Raw genomic sequence first — 14635 nt, forward strand, 5'->3', positions numbered from 1 at the left:
CCGGTATTGCCAGTGCCCACCAGGGGTACTTAAGGCGGTCTTGGACTTGGCGGCTTCAGATAGGGGGACCTGCCAGTATCCCTTGGTGAGGTCCAGGGTGGAGATATAGCGGGCCCTTCCCAGGCGATCGAGAAGCTCATCCACTCGAGGCATGGGGTAGCCGTCGAACGTCGAGACCTCGTTCAGGCGGCGGAAGTCATTGCAGAAGCGGAGGGTGCCATCCGGCTTGGGGACCATGACGATAGGGCTGGACCAAGGGCTGTTCGATGGCTCAATTACCCCTAACTTCAACATTTGTTGAATTTCCTCTTCAATAGCCTGCCGACGAGCCTCTGGGACACGGTAGGGCCGTTGCCGGACAATGACTCCGGCTGGGGTGTGGATCTCGTGTTGGACCACGTGGGTCCGCCCGGGGGCCGACGAGAACACATCTGGGAACTGACCGACCAGGTGTTGCAGCTCTGTCTTCTGGGTCACCAACAGCTCTGGGTTGATATCCACTATGACCGAGTCCCTGGTGGCGAGGACCGCTAGCTGGTCCCTGGTCCCGACCCACCTTTTGAGAAGGTTGATGTGGTAGATTTGGTCTGGTTTCTGCCGCCCCGGCTGGCAGACTCGGTAGGTGACGGGCCCGATTTTTTCAGCAACGGAGTACGGGCCCTGCCAGCTGGCCAAGAACTTGCAGGCGGAGTTGGGGATGAGGACCATTACCCGGTCCCCAGGCTGGAACTCGCGGGGCTGGGTGGCCCGGTCATCGTGCCGCTGCTGTGCTTGCTGTGCCCTGGCGAGGTGTTCCCGGACTAATGGCATGACCCGGTCGATTCTTATCCTCATCGCCTTCACATGTTCAATGACAGAGCGGTGGGGGGCCGGCTGTTGCTCCCATGCTTCCCTGGCGATATCTAATAGTCCCCGAGGCTGGCGCCCGAACAGCAGCTCGAAGGGGCTGAAACCAGTGGATGCCTGAGGGACCTCTCGAATGCCGATTTCTGAGTGTCTTCTGGCAGATTGGGCAAGCCTGGCAGAAACGTTTGACTTCTGCTTCCAGCCCGGGCCAATGGAAGCGATCCCTAACCCGGTGAGTGGTATTCTCGGGCCCCAGGTGGCCCGCCAGGGGGTGCGAGTGAGCCAACTCTAGCACCATTTCCGTCTTCATCTGGGGTACCACTAATAAAGTTTTTTCCTCCCCCCTTCGCTGTGCGACACAGTAGAGTAGGCCATTTTGGACGATGAAGTGCGGGAGAGGATGGGGCCATGGTTTTAGTTCCTTCCCGTCTACCATGCGCACTTGGGACGAGCAATGCTTGAGATGATCATCCTCGCGTTGTTCTTGGGCAAATGAACCTCCCCCATTCACCTGTTGGAACAGATCATGGTAGAGGTTAGCTTCAACGACCTGGGACTCACCATCTCTCCCGCTGTCCGTGGCCAGTAGGGCCGGCTGCTGACGGGTCCCTCTTGCTGGCCTTCTCTTGGGGCGGCTCCCCTTCGTAGTGGCGGGCTGTACAGCGGCGGCCAGGAGGTGGTCAAACCCCGGCCAGTCTCGGCCAAGAAGGAGGGAGATGGGCAGATCCTTCAGCACGCCCACTTCAATGGGCCAGGTGCCCGGGAAGGCGGATATCGTCACTCTCCGGGTCGGGACATGGCGGGTATCTCCGTGCATGCAGGTGATGGGGCAGGTAGCCTTGGTTTCTCCGCGTGACGTGAGGATGTGAGATTGCACCAAGCTGACTGCGCTGCCGGAGTCAAGGAGGGCTTGAACTGGCCGTTAATTTTCATCTCCGCCTCCGGCGCCCCCATGGGCAGGTCACGGTGTACGATACAGCCCGCCAACCACGTCCGCGTGGGAGATGCAGGGTCCACGGTGGGCATCGGTTCGTCCTTCGGGGAGGGAGCCACCGGCCTACCTTCTGGTCGCAAGGTGCCCTCTGGCGTGCGCCGCTCCTGGACCACCCTCCGGGGAAACGGCCTCGACTGCTCCCCAGTGTCCCATTGTTGGGCAGCATCCGCCAGTTCCACCGCCTCGGTGATTGAAGTAGGTTTTCCGCATCCCAACCGCTTGCCGGTGAGTCCGGGGACGGGCCCGGAGGAATCGGTCCACACGACACGTTCTACAACTTGGGCAGCCGTGGGCTCCCCGGCGAGCAACCAATGCCGTGCGAGGTAGGATAGTTCGGCCGCCTGGGCTCGGGCTGGGAGGCGGAGTTTAATGTCCCACTCATGGAAGTGCTGGGCAGCGCAGACCGAGGAGAGCCCCCGCCGGGACAGGATTTCCTTTTTGAGTTCGCCGTAATCGTTTTCCACTTCCGTGAGAGGCAGGTGCGGGTGATGAGCCTCGAGTCGGTGCTCCTCGTGAGTTACCAGGGCGACGCTGATGTGGACTCGGGACTCTCGTCACAATATATACATATATATATATATATATATATATATATATATTGGATGTATATATACATCCTGTAAGTTTCAGAACGTGAAACCAAATGATAAAGATGCTCGGAAGACAACAAGACGCTGTGCAGTGCCAAGCTGTGGAAAAACAGTCCTTGCATTGCCTTCTTTCGGATCTTTATTCTGAACTTTATTTTTAATGAAGATCCGTGTGATCCGATGTGGATCCGATGTGGATTCGTTTATAAACAAGGCACAATTCGACGCAGGATTTTCAGAAAGATTGAAATTAAAAAACAATGCTGTGCTGACTATCTTGGATCCGACAGTAATGTCGCAACACACAAGTGTGAGTAACTGTTTTTATTATGTGCTCACTATTGCTCTGCCTGTTATTACAGATCGTTTGATAAGTACTGAGCATTAATGCGTTTTAACCTACATCACAGCAACTTCCATCTGTTGAGAAATGTAGACTGTCAAACACACACAACTATTAGCCAATCACAACAGTGGCTTTTTTACTTCTGAGTCTACAATCCACTACACTACACAGTGAGTTAAATCAGGACAGAAAATCGCCGATTACTTCTAAAATATGGCGTTTTTTGTTGTAAAAATCTTGAAAACAGTATATGGGATCCTCAGACAACAGTACAAAATAATAAAAAAGGCAGTTCATGACCCCTTTAAAATGTAGTTCTTTATTTTTGAGTTGATACAGCTTAATTCAAATTTACATTGAGGTAACCATGTGTGCATGTTCATTTTAAATTAATTCAATTTAATGTGTTAATTTGACGAAGTTCAAATTAATGCAGAGATTATAGAGGTCTATTAGATTAACAGAACTATAACTTATTAAAAACCAAAGTCCTTATTCAGCCACAAGTATGCTAACTCCTAGAGTGCAGCAGAAATAAATAATGCAGCTGTTTGCTTTACTATTTTCTGACTTGGTTTTTTATCATTTTTATTGTCAGTATTAGTAATCTTTTTTGTAATGTTCAAAATCATATTGTTGTACCAAATATGTGTTTTGGATGCTGAATGCTGACATAGTTAAGGTTACTTGCAAGACATTGCCACACTTTTCGGGGATTATATCAATGCCAATAATAGTGTGATGTACAGATAAAATAATAGTATGATTTATATTACTACAGTAGAGATGCATTAGCTAATAATTTAGTTTGAATACAGATTGTTTTAAAAAGCAACTTATTAATATTAGGTTATTTAATGCCCATTTAACATTTAACTGTGATTTATTATAACACAAGAGAACCTTCAAGAGTACTGGAAGGAAGAGATGTATTATACATTAATATATAATGTATAATGTATTATACATTAATATATAATTTTAAAGTATGGAACATTAATCGCCATAATGGTGAATTAATGCATAAAACAAAACCATTTAGGCAAACATCAATTTACCAAGCTACTTTCTTTAATGATAATTAAGTTGTATTGACAATTTAACAACATTTAGACTTTTAAAAAGGAACAAGTGGAACTAAAGAGGAAGATAACTGATAGAAGTTGTTCTGCCTCATAAATTATCTTTGTTCACTCATACAAATAAGTTTATCTTAAGATCAGGTAACAAAAGCAAAGTACACAAATAGTACTAATGGCCATTTTACAATCAAGTTCTATGTATTGCTGAACATTAAATAAAGTTAACAAAAAAATGACTGTTAAATTTCATAGTAAGCTTATGTAATTGTAGCTAACCCTGCACCTTGAGTAAAATATGCCAATATTTTTCAGCATTTTGACCATATTCAATCATCTAAAGGCATTCAAATAACTGGTGTTGTTTATAAAATCCAGTTGACATAACTGCAATGAGGCTGCAATGACACATTGTGTTTTTCATCCCTTTAAACCCATCTCTTTAAAACTCAAAGCTTCACTTAGCTTTCCTGGACGTGTGTGTGTGTGTGGGAGAGAGAGAGAGAGAGAGAGAGAGAGAGAGAGAGAGAGAGAGAGAGAGAGAGAGAGAGAGAGTGTGTGTGTGTGTGTGGTTATGATGTCATTGTTAGTGCAGTGAAGCACAGGAATAGAGCTCCAGGAGCACATGGACACAAAGCTGTGGCAGTCATTACATAACTTCACATGCACAAAAATGAGTCCCTTCCCCCTCTTATCTCCTGGACTCATTCCTCTCCACTTTCTTATGCCACCTGCAGGCACCAGAGAGAAGGGAACAATATATGGTCTTCCTAAATGAAAAACCACAAGTATTATATTATATTATATTATATTATATTATATTATATTATATTATATTATATTATATTATATTATATTATATTATATTATATTATATTATTCAGTTGTTAAATTTATTCTTGTATAATATATATTCTTGTATAATATGTTTATACTACTGTTGGAGTTTGGGGTTTTTTTTTTTCCAGAAAGGGCACACTGATCAAAAGTCTGATTTACCAAAAGTAAAAATGTATAATTTAACAGAAAATTTCTATTTCAAATAAACGCTGTTGTAAACTTTCTAAGAAAACTGAAAATATTAGAGTTTCAACAGAAATATTCAGCAACACAACGCTGATAATAATCATAATAGCTTACATTTTAAGAATGATTTCTAAAGCATCATGTGACACTGAAGACTGGAGTAATGATGCTGAAATTTCAGCTTTACATTACAGGAATAAATTGCATTTGAAAATATACTGTAGAAAACTGTTAAATAAGATTTCACAGCCTACTGTTTACTGTGATTTTCATCAAGTGAGTGTATGTACGTATCTGTTCTTGGTGGTACAGTGGTACTAAAGCAATTTTCATAGTATCATCTTGCAGATTCTACATGGATTATGTAAACCCTTGAGCAGAATTGCATATCAAGTTATACAGGGTAGTTCGATGTGATGTGTAATATGATTTCTTCCACTTCGCTTAGGTGGGAAATTATAAGCGTGCTGTCAAGAGAATTGACGACGGTCATCGACTCTGCAATGATCTTATGAACTGCCTTCAGGAACGTGCCAAGCTCGAGAAGTCCTACAGCCAGCAGCTCACCGAATGGTCCAAAAGGTGGAGGCAACTGATCGAGAAAGGTCAGAAATCTAAAGCTTTTTTCTTCATCCTCTGAAAATTTTTGAAGCAGCTCTTTTAAATTTCCAGAACTGTTATTGGAAAAAGGCAACTGTGACATAAATCGTGCCAATAAAGTAGTCGTCTCAGTATATTCTGTGCATGTGTGTGTGTGGCCAGGGCCTCAGTACGGCTCTGTGGAGCGGGCCTGGTTAGCCATGATGACAGAGGCCGATCAGGTGAGTGAATTTCATCAGGAGGTGAAGAACGGTCTGATGAACGAGGACATCGAGAAGGTGAAGAACTGGCAGAAAGACTCGTACCACAGACAGATTATTGGTGGCTTCAAGGAAACCAAAGAGGCAGAAGAGGGCTTCAAGAAAGCACAGAAACCCTGGGCGAAGAAACTCAAAGAGGTACAAATAAAAAGATTTGAATGATGTAAATTCGGTGCTAATATATCTTAATGGCAACCCAGTCTCATGGCAAATATATACCTCTGGTAACGTTTCTACAACTACGGTTTTACGAACCTTACCGAACGTTTCACAGCAGTTTTAAAGAGAAATGTCCACTGAGTAGCGCCAAAACATGGTTTCAATATGTGAACCCTGACACATTATTATTATGTTTATATAGGTACGTATTGCTGTGTTTTTATTACATTGCTTCTGGTGCGTATTGCGGCAGTTCAGAAGTCAAATATCCAGGGACTGTCGCTAAAAGTTAATGCTCCATCGTGTTGGAAATATGCCCTATACCAAACCCAACCGATAGTGTTAACAGATGCAAAACTGATCTAAAACACATTTGTTGATGCAACCGTGCCGTTTCATCTTCCTTACATGTGGATTTAAACCACTTGTCAAACCGTGGTTACACGAGATTCAAACAGGAGTTCCTCGCCTCTGAAGTCTGTTTTATGCTTTATTAATCGGAACTAATTAAAAAAAAAATACGCTTTATTATTCAAAACTCTCTAAAATTTGTGTGAAAATTAATAAAAGGTGTTGCAGTTTAACTGACTCTAATGCCAGGTACGTATTTGCCATGAGACCAGGTCGCTTAATGGCATTATTTCATTAATATGCATATACATTATGCATATAAATAACTTAAATGCATGTTAAATATGCATGCATTCTGTAATACAGCAGATGTGTTATGCTTACAAGAGGCTTATAACAATAGTACTCAAACATGATTACTTTCATTATTTACTCACTGTTTCCAACCCCATAAGATATACTCTTTTCTGTGGAAAAAAGGGGAAACCATAAAGCTCAAAAGGAAAAACCAAATCAGAACTATAGTATACCATATTCACTATATTACTATATTCACACTATATTCACATAGTTGTGTATGAGAAAGATTCAAATTTCATTATTCATTAACCCAAATTTCAAATGTAATAATTAATTGAGCTGTTAACATCTGCAATTGGATTATTGAATCAGTTACCTAATTTACAGTAGTTATGACATTTAGATTATTTGTGAACAAATCATCCAGACCAGTTTTGTGAACGGGATCAACTGATTAATTGAAAAAACTAGACTCAAAATAACAACTTGTCTCATTATTTCAGTCAGTTTAACTAACCCTTCTCTAAGCTTCATCCATTCGGGTTATAGTTAAAGTGTGGCATTTCTGGTTGCAGATGGAGACGGCAAAGAAGACCTATCACATGGCATGTAAAGAGGAGAAACTGGCTGCAGCCCGTGAGGCAGATGCATCTGTGACTCCTGACCAGCAGAAGAAACTCCACGAGAAGACAGAGAAATGCAAACAGGACATGCAGAAGGTGGGAAAAATAAAGAAAATAAATATTTAAAAGTACTTTTCACTTAAAGTATACTTGACTTTTCCATGTTCCTCATTTGTGTCGTGTTGAATACTGAATGTGATTCAACCCTATGTTACAGCCATGCAGATATTGCAATATTCCTTTTATACAACCATTCTATGAAGAGGAAATATTAGAAATATTATTATAATAATTGTTTTTGGCCGTGTTATGTTTGTCTTGGCCAAAAATATTTCCAAATGAGAGCCCATGTTTTCTAAACGAAGTAAAGCACAGACTGGATGCATGTGAGTGGAGTGGAACGGCAGCAATTTCACCATCAGGTTTTTTATTTCCTACTCGATCCTAAATGTCTGACACAATCACACACATTTGGCCTAATGCATGCCACATGAGTATGCATTTTCCAAACCTGCACTTTCTTGTTGTAACATTGAATTAAATTTAGTAAATTCGGTTTCTTTTTTATGATTTACTTATATTTTTTCTGTTTGTGTACATATAACAATTAAATAAAGACATAATATTCATATTGGAAAAAAGTGCTGGATCTGGAGCTCATCTCCACTGGGAGACATTTATCTTCAGTGACTTATATCACTCTTACAACTATGAGCCATTAAAATGAGCGAGGTGAAGTGTTATTACATTTAAAGATATAACAATCACTCTCTCCCTGTATTGAAGACATTACTCTGTTGAATTATTACATTACAGTCCTGGAGGATGAAAGTCAGATATATAATGGTCTTAAATTATTAATGTGTGGGTACATGAAGACTTTTTAAAGGTCCCTTTTTTCGTGTTATTTTTTTTTGAAGCTTTGATTGTGTTTACAGTGTGCAATATAACATGTGTTCATGTTTCGCGTGTAAAAAAACAGTATTTTTTCACACAATTTACTTATCTGTATACCGCTGTTTTCACTGTCATAAAAACGGGCTGATGTCTTCCTTGTTCTATAAAGCCCCTCCTTCAGAAATATGTAATGAGTTCTGATTGTGCCAGCGGTTCCTGTGTTGTGATTTGACAGCAGCTTAGTGCACGCTGCCCTCCTGGAAACGCGATTGGGCTAGTTTTGGACAAGTTTTGAGAAGCAAGTGGGCAGGATTTGTTTTGAAATCCTGTCAATCCTGATCTAAACGCACGTGCTGGAGATGTACTTCTAATCACAGGAGCGTTTTTACTGACGAGATGCGAATGAAAATCGCGTTAATTTTTTTGCACAGCCCTACCATCTAGTTAACAAAGCTAAACAGCGTTGCCCTTTGTGTAATAAGTTACAGAAACTGTTAAACGCACCAACTTAAATAATAAAATACACTTACCGGTTGTGGTCCATAAACAATGCCTTCTCCAGACAAAGAGGGAACTGCTCCATCTTTCAAGAATAATCTTTGTGCGAATCCGGCACTAAACTGATTGAGATTGAGGAAGCTGTCCTCAGCAAATGTGCTGCACATAGTTTTAGATGTGGATTATAATTTTCGGGAACCGAGTTAAACATACAACCCGAATTCCGGAAAAGTTGGGACGTTTTTTAAATTTTAATAAAATGAAAACTAAAGGAATTTCAAATCACATGAGCCAATATTTATTCACAATAGAACATAGATAACGTAGCAAATGTTTAAACTGAGAAATTTTACACTTTTATCCACTTAATTAGCTCATTTAAAATTTAATGCCTGCTACAGGTCTCAAAAAAGTTGGCACGGGGGCAACAAATGGCTAAAAAAGCAAGCAGTTTTGAAAAGATTCAGCTGGGAGAACATCTAGTGATTAATTAAGTTAATTGATATCAGGTCTGTAACATGATTAGCTATAAAAGCTTTGTCTTAGAGAAGCAGAGTCTCTCAGAAGTAAAGATGGGCAGAGGCTCTCCAATCTGTGAAAGACTGCGTAAAAAAATTGTGGAAAACTTTAAAAACAATGTTCCTCAACGTCAAATTGCAAAGGCTTTGCAAATCTCATCATCTACAGTGCATAACATCATCAAAAGATTCAGAGAAACTGGAGAAATCTCTGTGCGTAAGGGACAAGGCCGGAGACCTTTATTGGATGCCCGTGGTCTTCGGGCTCTCAGACGACACTGCATCACTCATCGGCATGATTGTGTCAATGACATTACTAAATGGGCCCAGGAATACTTTCAGAAACCACTGTCGGTAAACACAATCCGCCGTGCCATCAGCAGATGCCAACTAAAGCTCTATCATGCAAAAAGGAAGCCATATGTGAACATGGTCCAGAAGCACCGTCGTGTCCTGTGGGCCAAGGCTCATTTAAAATGGACTATTTCAAAGTGGAATAGTGTTTTATGGTCAGACGAATCCAAATTTGACATTCTTGTTGGAAATCACGGACGCCGTGTCCTCCGGGCTAAAGAGGAGGGAGACCTTCCAGCATGTTATCAGCGTTCAGTTCAAAAGCCAGCATCTCTGATGGTATGGGGGTGCATAAGTGCATACGGTATGGGCAGCTTGCATGTTTTGGAAGGCTCTGTGAATGCTGAAAGGTATATAAAGGTTTTAGAGCAACATATGCTTCCCTCCAAACAACGTCTATTTCAGGGAAGGCCTTGTTTACTTCAGCAGGACAATGCAAAACCACATACTGCAGCTATAACAACAGCATGGCTTCGTCGTAGAAGAGTCCGGGTGCTAACCTGGCCTGCCTGCAGTCCAGATCTTTCACCTATAGAGAACATTTGGCGCATCATTAAACGAAAAATACGTCAAAGACGACCACGAACTCTTCAGCAGCTGGAAATCTATATAAGGCAAGAATGGGACCAAATTCCAACAGCAAAACTCCAGCAGCTCATAGCCTCAATGCCCAGACGTCTTCAAACTGTTTTGAAAAGAAAAGGAGATGCTACACCATGGTAAACATGCCCCGTCCCAACTATTTTGAGACCTGTAGCAGAAATCAAAATTGAAATGAGCTCATTTTGTGCATAAAATTGTAAACTTTCTCAGTTTAAACATTAGCTATGTTATCTATGTTCTATTGTGAATAAAATATTGGCTCATGTGATTTGAAAGTCTTTTAGTTTTCATTTTATTAAAATTTAAAAAACGTCCCAACTTTTCCGGAATTCGGGTTGTAAATTGTAACCATTGATCTCTAAGTACAGCGTCCCTGGGAAGGCCAAACAAAGGTGATTGGACTCCGAGATGAAAATAACAGCATTTCGACAACATGGCGACAAATTGCATATTCAGAGCTACTTACATGCAACTTGGCTTTGTAGTTTTTGTATTTAATATATGAGTTATATATGTGTGTTTGTGCTGCAGGCGAAGGAGAAGTACGAGAAGTCTCTGGATGAGTTGTCGAAGTGCACACCACAGTACATGGAGTCCATGGAGCTGGTGTTTGACCAATGCCAGCAGCACGAGGTCAAACGACTGACCTTCATCAAAGAGGTTCTCCTGGACATCAAACGACACCTAAACCTCACTGAGAACCAAAAGTCAGTGTAAACCCCAGAACCAGTGTGTCTGCGCTGATTCACACGGATATTAGTTTGTGCTTGAGATATGCATACAACATGAGCGTATCATTCTTTTAAGTCTTCAATTAATTTAATGATTTTTGAGTCGTGATCTGATTCACTTGAGTTAAAACAATACAGTTTACTAGTTAACTTGTAGTCTAGTTCAGCTGTTTTGTCAGAACTTTTTCTTTGCTGTTGTTTTCCATGTTCTAGCTATGCGTCAGTGTACCGTGAGTTTGAACGAACCATTCTGGCTGCCAACACACAAGAGGATCTCCAGTGGTTCAGTAATAATCACGGTCCTGGCATGCATATGAACTGGCCCCAGTTTGAGGTACACAGCTTTTAATGAACAAATAAACATTTAACAGGTTTTAACAGTCTTGTGCCCTTTTCAGGTTTCTGGGTTTATTAAAAAGGTTAGGGAGCCCAGGGCTAGTTATCACAAGCTTTAAAACCCTTTAAAGCTATATATTTCTGAATCTGTTCTTCTCAGGAATATAATCCAGAAGCCACCAATGCTGTTGCCAAGAGAGAAAAGAAGAAGCCAGATGGAGTCGCCCCTGCTACTCCGAACACAGAGCATGCAGGCCAACCAGGAGACCGCGGCAGGTCAGACATCAGCTTTGTCTTCCCCATTCACTTCCAGTGTCTTTCTTTTATCTGCAGTGCAATAACCATTTCTCTTCTTAGAGGTTGATGATTGCGGTCTTCTTCACTCTTCAAAAAAATTTTTCTTGATAAGTCTCCTCTTATCAAGAGTTATTTATGCCTGTACAGGGTTCTTGAGTTGACTATATGGTTCTTCAAAGAATAGAAAGATGTACAGGTAGATGTCAATGGGGCTAAGTGTTATCACAAACCTTTCCTGATCCCAGAAAGGTTCACTAGCCAGGACTCGAACTTGTGACACCTGAAGCGCAACGGCACTAAATGTCAGCACACTGCCACGATGCTATTGGCTTGACAATCGCAATGCTTCTGTATTGGTACTGAAAATTTTTTTTTTTCTTCAAACAGCGGAATCAATTCCAACATTTTCAGGACTTTTAATTTGACTGGGTAGATGCATTAAAAAACATGACAATTAAAATAAAACCATTTAATTTTATTTGTAATTTATGCACATATTTTATGCACACCCTGTGGTAATTAAACAAAAATCAATCAATCAATCAATAATCTAAGTAAATAATTATTTGATTGATTTGAGCTGAAATATTTGAATGCAAAGCTTCCGTGAACACAGCAGTTGCGCTCAAGCGGCAAGTTCAAACTAGACGGACATTTAAGGCAAACCACTTATTACACAACATTTCACCACATAAATAATTATGATGATAAAAGATCTCAGACGAAAATGTTTCAAAATCTTACCAGTTTTTTAGTTATCTTATTATCCATTACAGCACACAAAACAATCATAGCAAAATGGCAGCAGCTGTGTTTGTATGAAATGAGAGAGCGAGTCTGCGATACCAGCATGACATAATTAAATAATTGTACACCATTTTGAATTGAGTTTTAATATTTTAGTAGCTAAACAAAATCAAAGCTTCCACCAAGAAAAACTGTTCCTAGCAAGAGTACAGCGCCAACTTCAGTTACCCAGATGAGCCTGTGTTATCAACATTTACCGGTTGTTATCGAGGGATAACATATCTCTGAATGTCGTGACTGACCAATCATATTAAAGTTTTCCACAGAGCCATGTAATAATACTTTTTAACAATGGCAGGAGTTACACTGGACTCCCAATCTGAAAAGACTGAATAGACAAAATAAGAAGCACCTAAAAATGACATTTTTTCAATATCATTCAGTCCCAGAGCATGCATTATTGACTGATTGGTGATTGATTAAGATTGACAGATTGATTGATTGAAATATGATGCACATACTGCAGGTGGTTTTCTGAATAACAAGTGTTTAAAAGGTTAAATTTGCAAAACTGGTTCTAATCTGAAGCTTTGCAAGCACACAAACTCAGGTGTAATCCTTTGCTGTTCTTCCGTGTTAACAGCATGTGTCCCTTGTCTTTGACTAGTGTGAGCAGCTATGAAAAGAACCAGGCATACTCCACAGAATGGTCAGATGACGAGCAGCCCGCGGGGTACTCGGGGAACGAGACGAACGGCGGTGCGAACTCTTTCGAGGAAGACTCGAGCAGCAGAGGAGGAGTGCGGGTGCGAGCCCTCTACGACTACGAAGGCCAAGAGCAGGATGAGCTAAGCTTCAAAGCAGGTGAAGTGCAAAGCAAAATAAATGATGTTAGATCATCAAAACAGCTGTCAACATCCATATGAATATTTTTTGCTGAAGTCTTTATACTGAATGTTATCCAGATACCACATGATTTTTTTTGACTTTACATATGGCAGATATGTCAGTTATAATCTGCATCACTCACAGGGGATGAATTAACAAAGATCGAAGAGGAAGATGACCAGGGCTGGTGCAGAGGCCGTCTGGACAGTGGCCGGACAGGCTTATACCCGGCCAATTATGTTGAGGAAATCTGATCACCTGACTGGAGGACAACACACTTTTGGAGGCAACTCTGATTGTCTGATCGAACAACATGGCAAAAATGCCAGAGACTTAACATGAATGACTTTCCCTGAAGATGTGCAATGCAGTCTTGTTTAAAATAAAAATAGAAAAAAATTCTTAGTAAAGATAGCCACACTGTATATATTGATCTGGGAGGCGGGGAAGAGCTTGCTCACTACTAATATCTATTTGCAAATATTTAAAAAGCATATACATGGGTGTAAACGAGCAGATGTGAACAAATAAATGACCCATCAGTTATGCACGTGCAGGCTACACATTATTGGTGCAGATAACATGTTATTTGAAATTATATTACAGACATTGGCATAAAATCCAACTGCACAGATATTCACGTAGCTACTCTGCTGTATTTTAGTACAAAGAGTCAGTGTGCAGAAAATGACTCACAATGGGCTATTGGGCTTTCCTCTTTCTCACCATCAGTCCATGCTTTGTTGCGCTGATTATTATATTAGGTATCGTTCTCTTGATGTCTGTGTCTGAATGCATAGCAGCATGTGCTATGGAGCATGTAGCCGTTGATTCTTTAGGCCATCTGTACTGTATGCAGTTCCCACAGTGACCACAGAGGACAGCAGACTCACGTCAACCTGGAAAATCTCAGGCTACGTTCAGAACAAAATACTACATTAACAGTAGTATTGATACTGCATACTGTTTTTAAAGATAGTATGTTAAATAGTATGCATTATGTATGTATGCAGTATGTGGTAGACCTTAGTCAGGGTGGTGCCATATTTAATTTTTGACAGAAATGAAATTGAAACTATGAGGGACTGACAGTGCCATGTGTTCAGTGGATTGTATTGCTTCTCCAGCTGAGGAAACATCTTTATGGAAAACAAATGGTTTGAAAGTTGTGAAAAAAAAAAAAAACGCATGATCTAGGACCTTTACACAGTGCGTGTCATTGTAAAGACTGTAAATCTCTCCCTCATAGCCTCGTTTCCATCCGTGTGAAATTCAACATGGCTTCTAACCTGACTAAGATCTATTATTGCATGTAAGTCTTATCCAGTTATCATCACACAATACAAATGTCTTAAAATTTGATTGAATATTGTGTAAAAATGTCTCATTATTGGATGACACCAAAATATTATTTTTTAAACAAGAAAAATTTTTATTCGTCACACATCGCACCATGGGATCTACACTATGTTGTAAATAAGCAAAATCATCTGGGTATTCCCAGATAAACATGATGTTCTGAACATAGCCACAGCTGTCCAACTGGCCAATCGTTGTCATCTCATGTTTGTCAAAGTCATGTGTTGTTCTCA

At 40.9% G+C, this 14635-nt stretch overlaps 1 protein-coding gene across 2 annotated transcripts in view; it reads left to right on the plus strand.

Moving 5' to 3' along the window:
- The window catches only part of pacsin1a (protein kinase C and casein kinase substrate in neurons 1a), a 37523-nt gene extending 23183 nt beyond the window's left edge, over positions 1-14340 (plus strand). For both annotated transcript variants that reach the window (XM_059527179.1, XM_059527181.1), the window contains exons 3-10: positions 5330-5486; positions 5644-5879; positions 7127-7270; positions 10576-10751; positions 10989-11109; positions 11272-11387; positions 12823-13019; positions 13188-14340. In XM_059527179.1, the coding sequence (XP_059383162.1) occupies positions 5330-5486; positions 5644-5879; positions 7127-7270; positions 10576-10751; positions 10989-11109; positions 11272-11387; positions 12823-13019; positions 13188-13297 (1257 nt within the window). In that variant the 3' untranslated portion in view covers positions 13298-14340. The remainder of the gene's footprint in view (positions 1-5329; positions 5487-5643; positions 5880-7126; positions 7271-10575; positions 10752-10988; positions 11110-11271; positions 11388-12822; positions 13020-13187) is intronic.
- The last annotated feature ends 295 nt before the right edge of the window (positions 14341-14635 follow it).

Source organism: Carassius carassius, chromosome 37 (assembly GCF_963082965.1).
Source record: "Carassius carassius chromosome 37, fCarCar2.1, whole genome shotgun sequence".
In the NCBI taxonomy this organism is placed as follows: domain Eukaryota; kingdom Metazoa; phylum Chordata; class Actinopteri; order Cypriniformes; family Cyprinidae; genus Carassius; species Carassius carassius.